Here is a 22,252-nt window from a genome sequence, read left to right on the forward strand (position 1 = left end):
TGAGGAATTCACAAGGTGGACAGAAATGGGACACAGAAACAAGAGGTCACAATTGGAAGCTGAAAACTCTTACGAGTCAAAGAGACGTTAGGAAGTATTTCTTCAGCCATATAGTTGTCAGGAAGTGGAATAGCCTAGAAAGTGACGTATTGGAGGCAGGAACCATACATAGTTTTAAGATGAGGTTTGATAAAGCTCTTGCAGCAGGGAGAGAGAGGACCCAGTAGCAATCAGTGAAGAGATGGGGCCAGGAGCTATGAATCGACCCCTGCAACCACAAATAGGTGAGTAAATAGGTGAGTATCCCTATTAAATGCCAGCTTTGTTTTTTGTATATTTAAATGACATTTATTTATTTATTTATTTATTTTATGTCTTTGAAAAAATACATTGAGATTTTGTATTTACAATAGTAGGTTGTAATGCAAAAAAAAGCCTCTATTATGCCTAGGCATTATGGGCCAACTTAACATTATTGGCTTACAGTCTACTTAATACTAAGGATTGCATCATAGTTGTACAGTAGATTATGAATTATAAGTGAATCTAATTTGTGTAAGACAAAGGATATATTCATATATTCTAAAATGCTTTTTGTGAAAACAATGATTCAATTATATTCCTGTTAACAGTGGATAAAAGGTTCAAGGTAATTGTTGAAGTTATGATGTGGGAGTACATAGGTGAGTATGTGTGTACTGGATATTTAGCATTTAGTCTAGGGTGATTAAGTGGCTTTTGAGAAGTCTTAAATTGATTTTCAGACTGGGTTACTTTTATATCTTCTGGTAATGAATTCCATATTTTAGGGCCCTTTATGTGCATAGAGATTTTACAGTGTGATATAGACACGAGGTGCATCAAAAAGAGATCTGTGTCTTGTGTTGTGGTCATGTGTCCTGTTTAGGTTGGTGAGGAGAAGTTTGAGTGGGGGGTTCATATTTGCGTGTATTGTTCTGTGTATGTAGTAGGCACATGAATAAGTATGGATGTTCTTAATGGTGAGTAGATTCAGACTTTTGAAAATTGGTGGAGTATGCTGGTGGGAGTGGGAATTTGTTATCATTCTTACTGCTGCCTTTTGCTGGGTTATTAGGGGTTTTAGGTGATTGGATGTTGTTGATCCCCATGCATAAATTCCATATGTAAGATAAGGGTATATGAGTGAATGGTACAGTGCCAGGAGAGCTGATTGTGGAACGTAGTACCTTATCTTTGATAGTATGCCTACAGTCTTGCAGATTTTCTTGGTGATTTGTTGCATGTGTCCGGAACTTAAGGCTACTGTCAAGGTGGATACCTAGGAATTTTCCCTCTATGAGTCTTGTGACTGATGATCCATTTAGCGTTATGTTAATTGGATCATTTGCAGCTTTGTTTCCAAACTGAATGAAATAGGTTTTATCAGTATTCAGGGTAAGTTTGTTAGTCATCATCCAGGCAGATATTTTCTGCAATTCGGCATTGACTGTGTTTGCTAGTATGACTGTGTTTGGGTGGGAAAAGACATATGTAGTGTCATCTACAAATAATATGTGTTTGAGTAGCTGTGATGCATTCGGTAGATCATTGATGTAGATGAGAAAGAGGAGTGGTCCAAGGACACTTCCTTGTGGGACTCCTGCTGTGATTGGTTGGGTGGAAGAGTTTGCACAGTTTGCATACACATATTGAGTTCTGTTACTAAGGTATGATTTTAGGTAGTTGAGGGAGTGGCCTCTGATACCATAGTGCATTAGTTTGGAGTACAACAGCTCATGGTCAACTGCATCGAAAGCTTTACGTAAATCAATGAAAGTGCCCAGCGGGACTTCTTTCTTTTCGAGTGCGGTATATATTAGCTCTAGCATGTGTATGATAGCATCATTTGTGCTTTTATTATTCCTGAATCCAAACTGACAAGGGTTTAATATGTTGAGTGAGACGAGTAGGAATAGATCCGTCTATGAATTGTTTTTTCAAAGATTTTAGAGAGCAGTGGTAAGTTAGATATTGGTCTATAGTTATTCAAGTCAGCTTGGTCACCTCCTTTATGGATCGGAGTGACCCTCTCTATTTTGAAGATTGTTGGGAAGGTAGATGATTCAATGGATTTGTTAAAAGTGTTGCAATAATTGGTGACAATACTTGAGAAGCTTTTTTGTACATAAAAGCAGGCAAGTTGTTTATATCTCCTGCCTTGTTTTTAAGGGTGTTTATGATGAGCGTAACTTCAGTGGGGTTGGTTGGAGCTAGGAATAGTGTATTTGGGTAGGTTCCTATGAGGTAGTCTGATGGACGGGTGTTTGTGCTTGGTATTTTGTTCGCTAGATTTTTTCCTATGGTGGAGAAGAAAACATTAAGTCTGTTTGCTGTTTCAGTTGGAGTGAGTAGGGGTTCGTCTGATTTCGTTAGTTTAATTGTTTTGTTTTTGGATAACATTTTAGTACCAAGAATTTCGGATAGAGATTTTAGGTTTTTTGCGTATCACCTTTGATGTTATGTAATCTATTTTTATAATGCAATTTTTTAGATCTTCTTATCAGGCTGGTAAGTGCTGACGAGTAATTTTTCGACTGTTCTCTAGTTATTTGACCCATTCTATACTGTTTTTCATATTTGTGCTTTGTGTTAATGGATTTGAGGATGCTTGGTGTTAACCAGAGATTATTCAGTCTCTTTGCTGTGATCTGTTTAGTTTTTTTGGGGCAATGTTTTTTTTATAGAGGCTTTGGGCTTTTTTTTAGAAAATTATTTATACATTCATTCATATTTGTATGTGTCGAGCTCATTTTGCCAATCGATGTTATTCATAGCTGCTATAAAGTTGTTAACTGCTGTCTCGTTATGTAGTCTGAATGTTACTTTAGTAATGTCTTATGGCAGTTTGCCCAGATTAGTTATGAGAAAGGTTGGGTAGTGGTCTGTAGTGTTGTCTGTGATTATGCCTGATTTTAAAGGGGATATGATGTTTGTCCAGATTAAGGAGATGCTTGTCTCGGTGATTCTTGTAGGTTTAGATATTGCTGGTAGCAACAGGCAGTTACTCATTGTGTTTGTGAATTCGGTTACTTGTGGGTCCTGGTCGTGTAGTATGTTTATATTGAAATTACCTGTTAGTAGCAGGTGGTCTTTATTCATGTGTGCATCAGTAATCTTGTTTCCTAGTTTTTCACTAAAGTGGTAAATGTTTGACTGGTACTCTGTAGATGTTTATAACTGTGAGGGGTTTTTGCAGGTCTTTTGATTTAAATTTGGCCATGATATATTCTCCATGTTCATCCCTTGTGCAAGATTTATTGATGCATTCGAGTTGATTTGAATAGTATATAGCTGTTCCTCCCCCTTGCTGGTCTGTTCTACAGTTGTGTATGGCCATGTAGCCAGGAATGGTATAGAAATCTGTAATATCAGGCTTAAGCCAGGTTTCTGTGAGTGTGATGATTGATATATTGGAATGAAGGGAACTGAGTAATGCTGTGAGGTCATCATAATGTTTGCTCAAGGATCTGATATTGTAGTTAAAGATGGTTATGTTATTGTTTACACTGAGTAATGTCTTTGCTTGGTCTTCTGTATAGTAATTACAGTTACTGGTTGATTCGTGTAATTCATTTAGTAAAAAGTGTACATCAGGATCTATGCCTGTAATCATAAGATGAGAGTGATTTTACAAACTAGATTTTCTTAGAAAAATATTTTAAGATTTATATTGAATCTACAACTAGACTTATGAAAAAGACTCTGTAATTATTCTACAACTTGTAAAAATTTAAAAGAAAATTTAAAAGAAAAATTTGAAAGAAAATGACAGAAGGGATAGTGTCAAAGGTGTCCTTGTTCCCAGACGACGTGAAACTTATATGGAGAGAATACAAGCGAATGAGAATTAGGAAAGACTACAAAGGGATCTGGACAGGCTTAAAACCTGGTCCGAGAAATGGCTTCTGAAGTTTAATTCTACAAAGTGCAAAGTTATGATGCTTGGGGAAGGACAAAGAACACTGCAGACGGAATACAGCCTCGGTTGCAAAACCTCACTCAAGGGAAAGGATCTTGGGGTGAATATCATACAGAGCACATATTCCGAGGAGATCATTAATCTAATAACTACTGCAGCATATGGGTGCCTGGCAAACCTAAGAAAAGCGATTCAACATCTAAGTAAGAAGTCATTCACGACACTGTACACCGTGTACGTCAGGTCCATATTGGAGCATGAAGCACCAGTTTGGAACCCACACCTGGTCAAGAACGTCAAGAACTTAGAGTAAATGTAAAAGTTTGCAACAAGATTAGTTTCGGAGCTAAGGGACATATCTTACGAGAAGAGGTTAAGGGAATTCAACCTAAGGACAATGGAAGACAGAAGGGATACCTGGAGTTTACCCGGAGAGAGTTTCGGGGGTCAACGCCCCCGCGGCCCGGTCTGTGACCAGGCCTCCTGGTGGATCAGCGCCTGATCAACCAGGCTGTTGCTGCTGGCTGCACGCAAACCAACGTACGAGCCACAGCCCGGCTGATCAGGAACTGACTTTAGGTGCTTGTCCAGTGCCAGCTTGAAGATAGAGGGGACGTATAACATACTAAAAGGAATTGACAAGGTGAACAGAAACAGAATGTTTCAGAGATCTGACACAGCAACAAGGGGTCACAACTTTAAGTTGAAATATTAGACGAGTCACAGGGACGTTAGGAAGTATTTCTTCAGTCATAGAGTTATCAGGAAGTGGAACAATTTGGAGAGTGAAGTGTTAGAGGCAGGATCCATACATAGCTTTAAGAGGAAGTACAGTAAGGCTCTTGGAGCCAGCACAGGGTAGACCTAGTAGCGGCCAGCGAAGAAGTGGGGCGAGGAGCTGTGACACGACCCCTACAACCACAATTAGGTGAGTACAATTGAGTACACACACACACACACACACACACACACACACACACACACACACACACACACACACACACACACACACACACACACACACGCAAAAGATGAAGGTTGGGCTACTCACCTAGCTGGTCAGGGCTGCTGGGGTCTATTATATCGTATCCCAACTGTTTCCCAGCCTTTAAGAAACCTCCCAGCAGTTTGGTTTTCCATCGTTTATTCTCCACCGTCAACGGTCCGCCATACCCATGAAGAGATGCTGTGGAAAAAAGCTTCTAATTAACCTCTGGTAAATTACTTATTAAGAAGAATGAAAATGACAATTCAGTTTATTTTTGCTGTCTTGTGGCTTTATAATGATTATTTAAACTTTCCTTGCAAAAGTACTTGTTATTCGTGAACTCATTTTTATTATTTCCGTTCTACTGAACAGTAGTAAGAATTACAAGTATCACCCAAGGTATACGATACTAACACATACAAAAAGTAGACACATTAGGAATCCAAGTGAAGTTCCTGATAAACGAAATGTATCTTAATAAAAAATCGTAATGTTGCTTTCTATTTTATAAAAATGAAAAAAAAAAAAATTAAAGATAAATAATATGTGAATGATGAAATGCTCCACATATTAGAGGAAAATAATTGATTCACTATTATCTATGCTCAAGGAAACTGCATACTGTAGGAGGAACAATGGAGACCTAGTTGTCCCGTAGCTCGATCGCTAGTGGTATGGCTGGAAAATATTAGGGACGTGTTTCCTAAGACACCTTCTGTCCATGTTCACCCATCAGTGTGAAATGGGTACCTGGGTGTTAGTCGACTGGTGTGGGTCGTATCCTGAGACAAAACTGACGTAATTTACACGAAATGCTCAGCATAACAAGCGGCTTTCTATATAGTAGTATGTCATTGATGTCAGCTAGGCCTGTATACCTTGTATGTGTACTTGCAGCAAATAAAAATATATATTATTATAGATAGTCCTGTTGTTAAATTTACTTTAAGAGGGAGACTTCTGTACCTGCCAAAAAGCCCTCGTCCAGGTACCAGATGTTGAGCTCGCCGCGCAAGCTGGAAGCAGAAGAGAAATGGAGAGTGGGTCACCCTGTTGAACACCCTCTGATGAGGGAATTCATGTTTGCCAAACAAAAGAATTGAGGGTTTGCTGTAGGCAGCTGAAATGAAGGGAAAAAGACTGGGGAACCAATTCAGAACAGCTGGCAAGACCACATCTCTCTTCACAATATTAAAGGCATTTTAAAGTCTAGTTTGATAACTGCCTTTTCTTCTGGTAGGTCCCTGATGTAAGCCCTTGCTGCATGAGCTGCTGCTTGAGTGTCCTGAGAGATCCCAAAGCCCAGTTGGTTTCGCTGGAGTAAACTGGGGGCTTCTACACAAATGTTTCTTACTGCTTCTTTGGCAACGAGGTGGCGAACCAACAGCAAAGGGTCTGATTCCCCCATCCTTCTTCTTCGAAGTGCATAATGAGGCTCCGAAAAAGAAAGGTTTAATTTCTTCTGGAATCCGCCCATCCAGACAGTTGTTGACTAAAATTGTTAACTCAGAGGGAAGAATTGATGTAACTGTGCCGAGTACTGGATTTACCATCTTTTTGATGTGTTGTGGTCGATTTTCAGTGTAACCTCTTGCAGATCCTGTTAGAAATGACACTATCGCCTTATAGACTTCTGATTCTGGCAAAATTAATTGTTCAGTGATGGGGTCTTCTTCAGGGTTGTTGTTGATCACTCTGGTGTCCCTTGCTGGATGTGTCTCTTAGTGCTTGGGCTGTGGTCTCATCTTTGGGAGCTACAGTGTCGTCACTTGTAATTATTCTGCTTGCTCCCACTGCGTTAACTTCTTCGATTTTTTTTGCTAACCTTTGCGCAAATTTTCTCGTTTTCAGTGGAATTTTTCTTGGGTCTTCCTCTGTGGTTCCTGTGATGATGGGGAAGAGGGACACAATTTTCTGTTCGTGGGTAGTTGCGAATTGCTTTCATGATTGACGTGTTTAGCGATTTGCCGCGTCTTGCAGGAACTGCAAGACACATTGCCGAGCAGGAGTAGGTTGCACCAAGCCATAATGGTGCCTCGAGCTGCTAAGTTGGTAGAACCTTCATTCACCTACTTAAGAAGGTCTGTGAATTTCCCTGCTGCATATGGACGAGGTGCTTTAGAAATGTGAGATTGGGTACTGCTAGAAGTGCATTTGAATGCCATCAGATCTTCGCAACTGAGGAGGTTACCATTGAAATTTTCATCTGTCTGTGGAGGTTGTGGGCTGCTTTCTGCAGGGACCATACCAGATCCAGCACACCCATTGTGTGCACTTATAAGGCCATTCCTGCTGAGTGCCCAAAGCACTCCACACACCTGACATGTGCCTCTTCTTTCATTGTTAGGCACACTCTTCCCCTGGCTTTGTGGTTGGCTAGGTGAATCATCTGCCATACCCCAATCTGTGTGATAAGCTTGGGCTACAGGGAAAATGGCACTCGTGAATGGAGGCTCATACTAAGGGTTGTTCTTGATGGGGGTGGAGAGTGGTGGAGGCGAGCGTAGGCCGAGATGTGGTTGGCGGTCTCAAGTTCTCGTGGTAGGCGGGGGAAGGAGGAGGTAGAGGTAGAGTGATGGATTAGTGGAGGAGGGGTGATGGCTTGGGGAGGCAGGCCTGGCAGAGTTGCCCACTCACTGCACTCTGTAACATCTCATTATGCATGACACTATACATATCCCCCACTATAAACAACACACTGATATATATTCTACACTATACACACAAGGGGAACAATCACTCTGTTATCGAAACTAGTCAGCAAGATGAATGTGGGCGAGTTTGGGGAAAGGGGGGAAACACACAGTTCTAACCCTCCTCCATGATGCCCACCTCCCCTCACGGCCCCCTCCAACCCACAGATGACCGTTATGTATCCTCCCTTACTCTGGCACTGATTTTCACATACAGGACACTTTCTTGATTCTGATGGAAGAAATGAAATGCAAAGTCTTCTTGCCACTTCAAAACGAGCTACAGGTATTCAGACATCAGCCTGTTAATTATAATCCTGGTAGGTGTTCTTGACTGGAAGTTATTCAGCCAAAAACACAGAGAGGGATGCCTACAGCCTCTCTCTAGCAGAGTAGCCAGCTATAATAATAATAATAATAATGATGATGATGATAATAATAATAATAATAATAATAATAATTATAATAATAATAATAATAAAAATAATTATAATATTTTTATTTTTACAAGTACATGCACAAAATATACGGTCCTAGCTGACATCAGTGACATACTACTATATAGAAAATCCCTTGTTATGCAGAGCATTTCAGGCAAATTAGGACAGTTTTGTCCCAGGATGCGACCCACACCAATCGACTAACTCCCATAGACAACCTGTGTGAAGAAACACGCCCAATGTTTCTACCTTCGTCGGGATCTGGACCCGGACACTCGCCATGTGAAGCGAGAGCTCTTGCCACCAGGACATATATATATATATATATTTTTTTTTTTTTTATTATCACACCGGCCGATTCCCACCAAGGCAGGGTGGCCCGAAAAAGAAAAACTTTCACCATCATTCACTCCATCACTGTCTTGCCAGAAGGGTGCTTTACACTACAGTTTTTAAACTGCAACATTAACACCCCTCCTTCAGAGTGCAGGCACTGTACTTCCCATCTCCAGGACTCAAGTCCGGCCTGCCGGTTTCCCTGAATCCCTTCATAAATGTTACTTTGCTCACACTCCAACAGCACGTCAAGTATTAAAAACCATTTGTCTCCATTCACTCCTATCAAACACGCTCACGCATGCCTGCTGGAAGTCCAAGCCCCTCGCACACAAAACCTCCTTTACCCCCTCCCTCCAACCCTTCCTAGGCCGACCCCTACCCCGCCTTCCTTCCACTACAGACTGATACACTCTTGAAGTCATTCTGTTTCGCTCCATTCTCTCTACATGTCCGAACCACCTCAACAACCCTTCCTCAGCCCTCTGGACAACAGTTTTGGTAATCCCGCACCTCCTCCTAACTTCCAAACTACGAATTCTCTGCATTATATTCACACCACACATTGCCCTCAGACATGACATCTCCACTGCCTCCAGCCTTCTCCTCGCTGCAACATTCATCACCCACGCTTCACACCCATATAAGAGCGTTGGTAAAACTATACTCTCATACATTCCCCTCTTTGCCTCCAAGGACAAAGTTCTTTGTCTCCACAGACTCCTAAGTGCACCACTCACTCTTTTTCCCTCATCAATTCTATGATTCACCTCATCTTTCATAGACCCATCCGCTGACACGTCCACTCCCAAATATCTGAATACGTTCACCTCCTCCATACTCTCTCCCTCCAATCTGATATTCAATCTTTCATCACCTAATCTTTTTGTTATCCTCATAACCTTACTCTTTCCTGTATTCACCTTTAATTTTCTTCTTTTGCACACCCTACCAAATTCATCCACCAATCTCTGCAACTTCTCTTCAGAATCTCCCAAGAGCACAGTGTCATCGGCAAAGAGCAGCTGTGACAACTCCCACTTTGTGTGTGATTCTTTATCTTTTAACTCCACGCCTCTTGCCAAGACCCTCGCATTTACTTCTCTTACAACCCCATCTATAAATATATTAAACAACCACGGTGACATCACACATCCTTGTCTAAGGCCTACTTTTACTGGGAAAAAATTTCCCTCTTTCCTACATACTCTAACTTGAGCCTCACTATCCTCGTAAAAACTCTTCACTGCTTTCAGTAACCTACCTCCTACACCATACACTTGCAACATCTGCCACATTGCCCCCCTATCCACCCTGTCATACGCCTTTTCCAAATCCATAAATGCCACAAAGACCTCTTTAGCCTTATCTAAATACTGTTCACTTATATGTTTCACTGTAAACACCTGGTCCACACACCCCCTACCTTTCCTAAAGCCTCCTTGTTCATCTGCTATCCTATTCTCCGTCTTACTCTTAATTCTTTCAATTATAACTCTACCATACACTTTACCAGGTACACTCAACAGACTTATCCCCCTATAATTTTTGCACTCTCTTTTATCCCCTTTGCCTTTATACAAAGGAACTATGCATGCTCTCTGCCAATCCCTAGGTACCTTACCCTCTTCCATACATTTATTAAATAATTGCACCAACCACTCCAAAACTATATCCCCACCTGCTTTTAACATTTCTATCTTTATCCCATCAATCCCGGCTGCCTTACCCCCTTTCATTTTACCTACTGCCTCACGAACTTCCCCCACACTCACAACTGGCTCTTCCTCACTCCTACAAGATGTTATTCCTCCTTGCCCTATACACGAAATCACAGCTTCCCTATCTTCATCAACATTTAACAATTCCTCAAAATATTCCTTCCATCTTCCCAATACCTCTACCTCTCCATTTAATAACTCTCCTCTCCTATTTTTAACTGACAAATCCATTTGTTCTCTAGGCTTTCTTAACTTGTTAATCTCACTCCAAAACTTTTTCTTATTTTCAACAAAATTTGTTGATAACATCTCACCCACTCTCTCATTTGCTCTCTTTTTACATTGCTTCACCACTCTCTTAACTTCTGTCTTTTTCTCCATATACTCTTCCCTCCTTGCATCACTTCTACTTTGTAAAAACTTCTCATATGCTAACTTTTTCTCCCTTACTACTCTCTTTACATCATCATTCCACCAATCGCTCCTCTTCCCTCCTGCACCCACTTTCCTGTAACCACAAACTTCTGCTGAACACTCTAACACTACATTTTTAAACCTACCCCATACCTCTTCGACCCCATTGCCTATGCTCTCATTAGCCCATCTATCCTCCAATAGCTGTTTATATCTTACCCTAACTGCCTCCTCTTTTAGTTTATAAACCTTCACCTCTCTCTTCCCTGATGCTTCTATTCTCCTTGTATCCCATCTACCTTTTACTCTCAGTGTAGCTACAACTAGAAAGTGATCTGATATATCTGTGGCCCCTCTATAAACATGTACATCCTGAAGTCTACTCAACAGTCTTTTATCTACCAATACATAATCCAACAAACTACTGTCATTTCGCCCTACATCATATCGTGTATACTTATTTATCCTCTTTTTCTTAAAATATGTATTACCTATAACTAAACCCCTTTCTATACAAAGTTCAATCAAAGGGCTCCCATTATCATTTACACCTGGCACCCCAAACTTACCTACCACACCCTCTCTAAAAGTTTCTCCTACTTTAGCATTCAAGTCCCCTACCACAATTACTCTCTCACTTGGTTCAAAGGCTCCTATACATTCACTTAACATCTCCCAAAATCTCTCTCTCTCCTCTGCATTCCTCTCTTCTCCAGGTGCATACACGCTTATTATGACCCACTTCTCGCATCCAACCTTTACTTTAATCCACATAATTCTTGAATTTACACATTCATATTCTCTTTTCTCCTTCCATAACTGATCATTTAACATTACTGCTACCCCTTCCTTTGCTCTAACTCTCTCAGATACTCCAGATTTAATCCCATTTATTTCCCCCCACTGAAACTCTCCTACCCCCTTCAGCTTTGTTTCGCTTAGGGCCAGGACATCCAACTTCTTTTCATTCATAACATCAGCAATCATCTGTTTCTTGTCATCCGCACTACATCCACGCACATTTAAGCAACCCAGTTTTATAAAGTTTTTCTTCTTCTCTTTTTTAGTAATTGTATACAGGAGAAGGGGTTACTAGCCCATTGCTCCCGGCATTTTAGTCGCCTCATACGACACGCATGGCTTACGGAGGAAAGATTCTTTTCCACTTCCCCATGGACAATAGAAGAAATAAAAAAGAACAAGAGCTATTTAGAAAAAGGAGAAAAACCTAGATGTATGTATATATATATATGCATGTGCGTGTCTGTGAAGTGTGACCAAAGTGTAAGTAGGAGTAGCAAGATATCCCTGTTATCTTAGCGTGTTTATGAGACAGAAAAAGAAACCAGCAATCCTACCATCATGCAAAACAGTTACAGGTTTTTGTTTCACAGTCATCTGGCAGGACGGTAGTACTTCCCTGGGTGGTTGCTGTCTACCAACCTACTACCTATAAAGCTGTATATATATATATATATATATATATATATATATATATATATATATATATATATATATATATATATATATATATATATATATATATATGCAAAACAACCACTCTGAAAGAATAGAGAAATTCCAAGCGCTTTCGTGACTACTCACATTATCAAGGAACTATGAAAGTGAAGCATCCAAGGAAGCTATATAAGGGGTCCGGCCAGCACCTCACTATCAGATCCCACAACGGTTAAACACGTGACGCGCGGCGAGCCAACTTGGATAGGTCCTTTGCACAACTCACCCCCAAGCTATTCTACCCAAGAAAATTAAAAAAAATTATTTGTCTAGTGTATTATTAAATTCTTCCCAAATTCTATTAATTATAAATGGATCTAATTTATATAAACCAAAGGAAATATTCATATTATTGTCAAAACTGCTTTTTATGAAACAAGATTCAATTATATTCCTGTAGACCATGGACTTCCTTGATACTACTTTCTCAACTTTTTGAAAATCAATTGGATGGTTAAAATCTCTTACATGAATAAATAGAGCATTGGAATCTTGTCCAGTTCTAATGCTATATTTATGTTGTTTTAATCTTAGTTCGAGATTTTTACCAGTTTGACCGTAATAAACTTTATCGCAAATTTTACAAGGAATCTTATAGACACATCCATCAGCATTTTGTGGGGAATTCTTTATCAAAAGTTTTTTTTACTGTATCAAGATTTTTGAATACAACTTTAATATTAAAAGTCTTAAGAAGAGAAGGCATATCAACCAAGTTTTCATGGTAAGGGAGAACCAACATATTTTTTGTTGAATAAGGCTGGTTGCCCCTTTTTGGATTATAAAAAGTGTTTCTAGCAACTTTAAAAGATTTATCAATTACATTTCTTGGGTATTTTAAATCATTACCTATTTCATAAATTTTGGATATTTCCTCATCTATGAACTCAGGACTACAAATTCGTAAAGCTCTCAAAAACATTGATGAGAAAACAGACAGTTTGACTCTATCTTGATGCGAGGAATAATAGTGGACATAGGAACAGTTATTTGTAGGTTTTCTGTAAATTTTAAATTTGAATTCATTATTACCCTTAATAATTAAAACATCTAGAAAAGGCAATGAGTTATTTTCTTCAAACTCAACAGTAAAGTTTATAGAATGGGCTATGCTATTTAATTTTCCAAGAAAATGGTGTATATCTACATTTTTGGGCATAAGACACAAAATATCATCAACATATCTGAACCATTTAGCTCTATTAGGGAGGATTGTGTTAAGCAACCTTGTTTCAAAAAATTCCATGTATAGGTTATTAAGAACAGGTGAAAGAGGATTTCCCATTGCCATACCAAACTTCTGAGTGTAAAACTTATCATTAAATACAAATTTTGCATCAACAATGCAAAGTTTAATAAGTTTAATGATAGTAGGAACTGGCAATGGTAAATCATAGTTAACGAGTTCTTCAGATAAGAAACTTAATAAATCATCAACAGGAACTTTCTGAAACAAGGTTGCTTAACACAATCCTCCCTAATAGAGCTAAATGGTTCAGATATGTTGATGATATTTTGTGTCTTATGCCCAAAAATGTAGATATACACCATTTTCTTGGAAAATTAAATAGCTTAGCCCATTCTATAAACTTTACTGTTGAGTTTGAAGAAAATAACTCACTGCCTTTTCTAGATGTTTTAATTATTAAGGGTAATAACGAATTCAAATTTAAAATTTACAGAAAACCTACAAATAACTGTTCCTATGTCCACTATTATGCCTCGCATCAAGATAGAGTCAAACTGTCTGTTTTCTCATCAATGTTTTTGAGAGCTTTACGAATTTGTAGTCCTGAGTTCATAGATGAGGAAATATCCAAAATTTATGAAATAGGTAATGATTTAAAATACCCAAGAAATGTAATTGATAAATCTTTTAAAGTTGCTAGAAACACTTTTTATAATCCAAAAAGGGGCAACCAGCCTTATTCAACAAAAAATATGTTGGTTCTCCCTTACCATGAAAACTTGGTTGATATGCCTTCTCTTCTTAAGACTTTTAATATTAAAGTTGTATTCAAAAATCTTGATACAGTAAAAAAAACTTTTGATAAAGAATTCCCCCCAAAATGCTGATGGATGTGTCTATAAGATTCCTTGTAAAATTTGCGATAAAGTTTATTACGGTCAAACTGGTAAAAATCTCGAACTAAGATTAAAACAACATAAATATAGCATTAGAACTGGACAAGATTCCAATGCTCTATTTATTCATGTATGAGATTTTAACCATCCAATTGATTTTCAAAAAGTTGAGAAAGTAGTATCAAGGAAGTCCATGGTCGACAGGAATATAATTGAATCTTGTTTCATAAAAAGCAGTTTTGACAATAATATGAATATTTCCTTTGGTTTATATAAATTAGATCCATTTATAATTAATAGAATTTGGGAAGAATTTAATAATACACTGGACAAATAATTTTTAAATTTTCTTGGGTAGAATAGCTTGGGGGTGAGTTGTGCAAAGGACCTATCCAAGTTGGCTCGCCGCGCCTCACGTGTTTAACCGTTGTGGGATCTGATAGTGAGGTGCTGGCCGGACCCCTTATATAGCTTCCTTGGATGCTTCACTTTCATAGTTCCTTGATAATGTGAGTAGTCACGAAAGCGCTTGGAATTTCTCTATTCTTTCAGAGTGGTTGTTTTGCATATTTTGAAATCACCTGTTCACTGTGATCTTATTGCATATATATATATATGTATATATATAAATATATATATATATATATATATATATATATATATATATATATATATATATAGAGCCAGTGACTCATTGTATTTTCGTATTTAAGTAACTAGCAATACAGTGATAATACTAACAATAGATTAAGAAAAAATGACATGAATATCCTTGTAATAGTCCTGGATTCATGCAAATTTGACATCTTTCCTCCATTACCATCCTTTTCTGCTTTAAGTATGTTATCTAGGCAGGTGTATAAGTTACATTCTGCGGATTTCACTTCTGTGGCAATTTCTTCCATCTTGAACATTCTGGAACTAGATTGACTGGACTATAAATGTACGGGGGTTTAATTAAGGCTACAACACGCTCCCTCATTTACGAGGGAAATTATCAACAAACACCATGTTGTCTTCAAACGGGAACGAGATCATTTTATGAAGTCAATTTCTGATAATCTGGGCTTTTGTACATAATCTGGAAAGCCTGAGGCAGACAACAGCAGAAGCATGATCAATCAGACCAGCCTGGCCTCGGACCAGGCCGCAGAGGCAGTGACCTGTGAAATTGACTTCAGTTAGCCTCCACATAGATAGACCCACTTACCCGTCTTCTTGGTGACCCTGCCCCTGTAGTCTTCTAACTTCTTGAAGTAAGGAAGAACGTCCTTGTATCCCCAGCCAGGGTTACCCAAGGCCTCCCAGTTGTCGTAGTCCCTCCTGTTCCCTCGCACGTAGAACATAGAGTTGAGGACTGAAGTCCCACCGATGACCCGACCTCGTGGATATGGGCTACGCTGTTGGAGAATAATTACAAATTCATAGCCTATTAGCATCATTTCTACTTCATATCAAAGCCCAGCCCTATATAAGGTAAACTGCCACTCTCTGGATGTGACTCACAACAATCACTGACTGCAGGGATTGAGTCATAGTTCAGGCCCCGCCTCTTACTGGTAGCAATTAGAGCCAATCTTTCCTGGCTGCAAGAGCCTTGTCGTACCTCTTCCTTAATAAGCTATTAATGGATCTCGCCTCTACCACATCATTCTTCGGATTGTTCCACTTCCTGACAACTCTTAGACTGAAGAAATACTTCCTAACATCTCCCTGACTCATCTGAGTCTTCAACTTTGAGTTTTTTCTTATCTCTGAAATATTATGTCTCTGTTCACCATGTCAATATTTTGTACGCCGTTATCACATAATCCCTAGTCCTCCTATCCTCCAGTATTATCAGGTTGAGTTCCCATAACCTCTCTTCATAAGACTTACCCCTTAGCTCCAGGATGAGTTTTGTTGCGAACTTCTTCCCTTTTTCCAGGAGCTGGAAACGCTTGACTAGGTTTGGATTTAATACCGGTGCACCGCACTCCATTATAGGCCTGATGAACAAAGTGTACAGTGTCGTGAAAGAAACCTTAGATTTGTCAGGGAGGCGTGTACTGCAGCATTTATTTAGTTGATGAGAGCCTCAGGGAATATACTCGATATTTTATTCACCACAAGGTCATTCGCCTTGATTGAGGTTTGCAGCCTTTGCCCCGGAGCCTTTACTCCGTTTGAGGTCTTCTTTGTAATTCTACAGGCTTCATAACTTTCCACTTGGTGGGGTTAAACTCCAGGAGCTATTTTTCAGACCAAGCCTGTAGTTTGTCCAGATCCCTTTGAAACCATTTCTAGTCCTCGTATGCTTGTAATCTCCTCATTATTTTCACGTTGCCTGCTATGCAGAGTCACTTGTTTGCACAGAACTGCTTAATGCCTCAAATGACGTAGTGGAAGTTTTAGCAGTAAAGGTCGAGAACCAAAACCTAGTCATTGTGGTAGTCTACAAGCCTCCGGATGCAACTTCCCAGCAATTCCAGGAACAGCTGTTAAAAATTGACCACTGTCTGGAAAATCTTCCAGCTCCTGCACCCAACATCTTGCTCCTGGGGGATTTCAACTTAAGGCACCTAAAATGGAGGAATATAGCAAATAATATTGTTGCAGAAATAACACCAGGAGGCAGCTCTGATGAAAACTCACACTCACACGAGCTTTTAAATCTCTGCACAAAATTCAATTTAAACCAGCAAATAATAGAGCCTACTAGACTGGAGAATACACTAGACCTCATATTCACTAACAATGATGATCTGATAAGAAATGTCACCATATCAAAAACAATATACTCAGATCACAACATAATTGAGGTTCAGACATGTATGCGTGGAGCCCCAGACCGACAAAATGAGACTAGTCACGAGGGAGCATTCACCAAATTCAACTTCAATAACAAAAACATAAAGTGGGACCAAGTAAACCAAGTCCTAACCGATATAAGCTGGGAAGATATACTAAGCAACACAGACCCAAACTTATGCCTAGAACAGATTAACTCGGTGGCACTCGATGTATGCACAAGGCTTATTCCTCTAAGAAAAAGGAGGAGTAGATGTAAAATAGAAAGAGACAGGCGCTCCCTTTACAGGCGACGGAAAAGAATAACAGAGCGGCTAAAAGAGGTCAATATATCTGAAATGCGCAGGGAGACACTGGTCAGAGAAATAGCAAGCATCGAACTTAAGCTAAAAGAATCCTTTAGGAGTCAGGAATCGCGGGAAGAACTAAAAGCCATAAATGAAATCGAAAGAAACCCAAAGTATTTCTTCTCCTATGCCAAATCAAAATCGAGAACAACGTCCAGTATTGGGCCCCTACTTAAACAAGATGGGTCCTACACAGATGACAGCAAGGAAATGAGTGAGCTACTCAAGTCCCAATATGACTCAGTTTTTAGCAAGCCGCTAACCAGACTGAGAGTCGAAGATCAAAATGAATTTTTTATGAGAGAGCCACAAAATTTGATTAACACAAGCCTATCCGATGTTATCCTGACGCCAAATGACTTCGAACAGGCGATAAATGACATGCCCATGCACTCTGCCCCAGGGCCAGACTCATGGAACTCTGTGTTCATCAAGAACTGCAAGAAGCCCCTATCACGAGCCTTTTCCATCCTATGGAGAGGGAGCATGGACACGGGGGTCGTCCCACAGTTACTAAAAACAACAGACATAGCCCCACTCCACAAAGGGGGCAGTAAAGCAACAGCAAAGAACTACAGACCAATAGCACTAACATCCCATATCATAAAAATCTTTGAAAGGGTCCTAAGAAGCAAGATCACCACGCATCTAGAAACCCATCAGTTACACAACCCAGGGCAACATGGGTTTAGAACAGGTCGCTCCTGTCTGTCTCAACTATTGGACCACTACGACAAGGTCCTAAATGCACTAGAAGACAAAAAGAATGCAGATGTAATATATACAGACTTTGCAAAAGCCTTCGACAAGTGTGACCATGGCGTAATAGCGCACAAAATGCGTGCTAAAGGAATAACAGGAAAAGTCGGTCGATGGATCTATAATTTCCTCACTAACAGAACACAGAGAGTAGTCGTCAACAGAGTAAAGTCCGAGGCAGCTACGGTGAAAAGCTCTGTTCCACAAGGCACAGTACTCGCTCCCATCTTGTTCCTCATCCTTATATCCGACATAGACAAGGATGTCAGCCACAGCACCGTGTCTTCCTTTGCAGATGACACCCGAATCTGCATGACAGTGTCTTCCATTGCAGACACTGCAAAGCTCCAGGCAGACATCAACCAAATCTTTCAGTGGGCTGCAGAAAACAATATGAAGTTCAACGATGAGAAATTTCAATTACTCAGATATGGTAAACATGAGGAAATTAAATCGTCATCAGAGTACAAAACAAATTCTGGCCACAAAATAGAGCGAAACACCAACGTCAAAGACCTGGGAGTGATCATGTCGGAGGATCTCACCTTCAAGGACCATAACATTGTATCAATCGCATCTGCTAGAAAAATGACAGGATGGATAATGAGAACCTTCAAAACTAGGGAGGCCAAGCCCATGATGACACTCTTCAGGTCACTTGTTCTATCTAGGCTGGAATATTGCTGCACACTAACAGCACCTTTCAAGGCAGGTGAAATTGCCGACCTAGAAAATGTACAGAGAACTTTCACGGCACGCATAACGGAGATAAAACACCTCAATTATTGGGAGCGCTTGAGGTTCCTAAACCTGTATTCCCTGGAACGCAGGAGGGAGAGATACATGATTATATACACCTGGAAAATCCTAGAGGGACTAGTACCGAACTTGCACACGAAAATCACTCATTACGAAAGCAAAAGACTTGGCAGACGATGCACCATCCCCCCAATGAAAAGCAGGGGTGTCACTAGCACGTTAAGAGACCATACAATAAGTGTCAGGGGCCCGAGACTGTTCAACTGCCTCCCAGCACACATAAGGGGGATTACCAACAGACCCCTGGCAGTCTTCAAGCTGGCACTGGACAAGCACCTAAAGTCAGTTCCGGATCAGCCGGGCTGTAGCTCGTATGTTGGTTTGCGTGCAGCCAGCAGCAACAGCCTGGTTGATCAGGCTGTGATCCACCAGGAGGCCTGGTCTCAGACCGGGCCGCGGGGGCGTTGACCCCCGGAACTCTCTCCAGGTAAACTCCAGGTATGATTCCTCTGACTCTTTCCAGTCTGTTATATCATTTACATGTACAAGAAACAACAACGGCCCAAGGTCTGTTCCTTGTGGAACCCCCACATGACATTTGCGCCCATTCAGTAATTCCTTGATCCACTGCAGTGCTTCCATTGTTTTTCCTGCCCGCTCTTCTAGCTTTTCTACCAATGTTTTGTGTGGTGCTTTGTCAAAAACCTTCTTACAGATCAAGAAAATGCAATCTGCCCATTCCTCTCTCTCTCCTGTCTTACTTCTGTGACCTAGTCGTGTAACTTCACTCTTCTTCTGTTAATCTTCTCCATACCTTTATATACTATATGTATCAGTGACACTTGTGTGTAGATGAATGCTGTCTGTCTGGTTACTTTATTAAAAAATTGGCAGTTGCCCTGTTTCGACAGATTTATTGAAGAATGTTGTGAACGGCACTCACAGTGCCTCTGCTCCCTGTCTAAGGTCCCAAGGAGAGAAATTATCTGGTCCTACCGCTTTGGAGATATCTTAACTGACTTCCTCTCGTTGTATGTGTTGTGTCTATCATATACTGGTGCACTCTCTTTCCTCGGGTTGCTGGGAGCCTTTCTGTCTCTGAGAATACCTCCTTAAATCTTCTGCTGAACTCTTCCCGTATTTCCTGGTCATTCCTTGTGAGCTTCCCACCTACCTTCTTCAAATTATTTTTGAACCTTCCTCCTTATCCAAGCACATTTGTGTCTGGCTTTTTGGCTCAACTCCTTGTTCTCCTAAGTCCTTTGCCTCCTATACATTTTCCATGCTCTAGCGCACTTGCTTTTGGCCTCTCTACACCTATGAGTAAACCATGGGCTCACTCTGGTCTTCCCATTGTTTCTACTGGCCCTGGGTAGAACTCCTCTGCCTCCCTGCACTTTTTGGTCATCTGTTCTATCATCTAATTCACTATCTTTTCCTCTAATTCTTTGTCCCATTGCACCTCATACAGGAATTGTCTTATGCCTGTGTAGTCTCCTCTTTTGAAGTTTGAGTTCTCCACTACTTAACATACTGCTTCACTCTCTACTGTTAATTGCCCATGGTATTCAAGACTCAAGGCCAAGTGATCACTAGGACCGAGGGGCCTTTCATGTTTTGTATCCTCTGCGTTGGAATGACTGAGAGTGAATACCAACCAGGTCCAGCTTGCTGGTTCATCCAGCCCTCTCTCTCTCTCTCTCTCTCTCTCTCTCTCTCTCTCTCTCTCTCTCTCTCTCTCTCTCTCACTCTCTGGTTGTATCCCTAAAATGTTCGAGCATAAAGTTCTCCATTACCACCTCCAGCATCTTAGCCCTCCAGATTTCTGGTCCCCAATGTGGTTCTTGGTTTTCCCAATCAATCTCCATATGGTTAAAGTATCTCATGACTAGTAGCTTTGCCCTGCTCGTTATGGCCCTTTTTGCTATCTCAGCTAGTGTATCCATTATTGCTCTGTTTCTTTTATCATACTCTTATCTTAGTTCCATTCTTTCAGTTTCCTCACCTGCAACTACTGCTCCAGCTACCATCTCACTGCACCTTTGCTTCATCAGCTACAATTTCAGTTTCAGCTGTTCAGTTCGTCCTCCAGGCTCTGTATCTTCACCTCAGTGTCTGTTGTTCGTCTCCCATTCTTTACTATTGGCAGACAATTTCGCCTCCATCACTTTATATGACTCATTAAATTTTTTTACCACTCTTGTTTCATCGTGGACCTGAACCCCTGCTACCCATATTTCCTTCTCAGAATATTCTTCCTTGGTTCCCCAGCTTCTTCGTCTGGCTTCTGGGATCCTTTTTCAGTAATACTCTGGTTTCCTGGTTAGGATACACAAGCTAATTTGAGTCTTGCTCCTCTGGCTTCCAGGGTAGAAGACGCTAGCCAGAAATGCACACAATGCTAGTGGTTTTCTTTTGTGCTTAACAATATTTTACTACATACCTGGAGAGTTCCGGGGGTCAACGCCCCCGCGGCCCGGTCTGTGACCAGGCCTCCTTAGGTCAGTGTCCCAGGATGCGACCCACACCAGTCGACTAACACCCAGGTACCCATTTTACTGATGGGGAACATAGACAACAGGTGGAAAGAAACACGTCCAATGTTTCTACTCTGGCTGGGAACCGAACCCAGGCCCTCACCGTGTGAAGCGAGAGCGTTAACCACCAGGCCACCAGAGCCCTAAACAACATTTTGTAATAATTCAGAAAGAAATAAAGTTTGTTTGTTTTGAATTACAACTGGTGGAAGGCCATCATTCTTTGCCTTTTCCTTCTATACTCAGTTGTGAATGCTCATGGGTGTGAGCAGTGGCTATTCGTAGCTAAAATTAGTGGAGCTGCTGCTTCAGAAAATTTTTAGCCATTGTTTTAATATTGTGTAAAACGAAACATGCATATAAAATAGCTGGAAGCATGATAATCATCTATATTTACACTTCATCACATTCAAGAATATGGTACATGGTTTTTAAGCACAACACACGTCGCTGAGTCAAAAAGAAACACTACCTTACACTTGCATAACAGGGTCGGCACTGCATCAGTGACAGTGCTCTCTCTACCTAGTGTGCAATGTCTCATCTTGGACATGTGCGTATGCGCACAACAGCCAAACACTGAGTCACTAGAACTGTAGAGCGTGCAGTTCCATACAAGGATTTTTGTAATTTTTTCATGTACTAGGGGATGGCTACTGACATAAAGCTTGAGGATTATATAATGTACAAGTATAAAGAAAGAATTAAAGAAAAAAAGACTCATTATATTGAATATTATCGATAACATCGAGTGAAAATAGGGGGTGCTGCAGTTCTGCAGTGCCTATTCACGAGCTGCCACTGTGTGTGAGAGTATATATGTTTGTATGTGTATGAATGTATGTCTGTGTGTGCATTTGTGCTGGTGAGTATGGGAGTGTGTGTGCGTGTTTGTTGAAGTACTTCTGAGTGAGCAAGTATGTTT

The 22,252-nt window shown here is 40.5% G+C and overlaps 1 protein-coding gene across 1 annotated transcript in view; it reads right to left on the reverse strand.

Annotated features, from left to right (window-relative positions):
- Positions 1 to 22,252, reverse strand: part of LOC128700818 (glucose dehydrogenase [FAD, quinone]-like) — a 212,991-nt gene that overhangs the window by 95,925 nt on the left and 94,814 nt on the right. The window contains exons 4-5 of the mRNA XM_070101832.1: positions 15,346 to 15,535; positions 4,992 to 5,126 (exon numbers count right to left, since the gene is read on the reverse strand). Coding sequence (XP_069957933.1) covers positions 4,992 to 5,126; positions 15,346 to 15,535 — 325 coding nt within the window. The remainder of the gene's footprint in view (positions 1 to 4,991; positions 5,127 to 15,345; positions 15,536 to 22,252) is intronic.

This window comes from Cherax quadricarinatus, chromosome 79 (assembly GCF_038502225.1).
Source record: "Cherax quadricarinatus isolate ZL_2023a chromosome 79, ASM3850222v1, whole genome shotgun sequence".
In the NCBI taxonomy this organism is placed as follows: Eukaryota; Metazoa; Arthropoda; class Malacostraca; order Decapoda; family Parastacidae; genus Cherax; species Cherax quadricarinatus.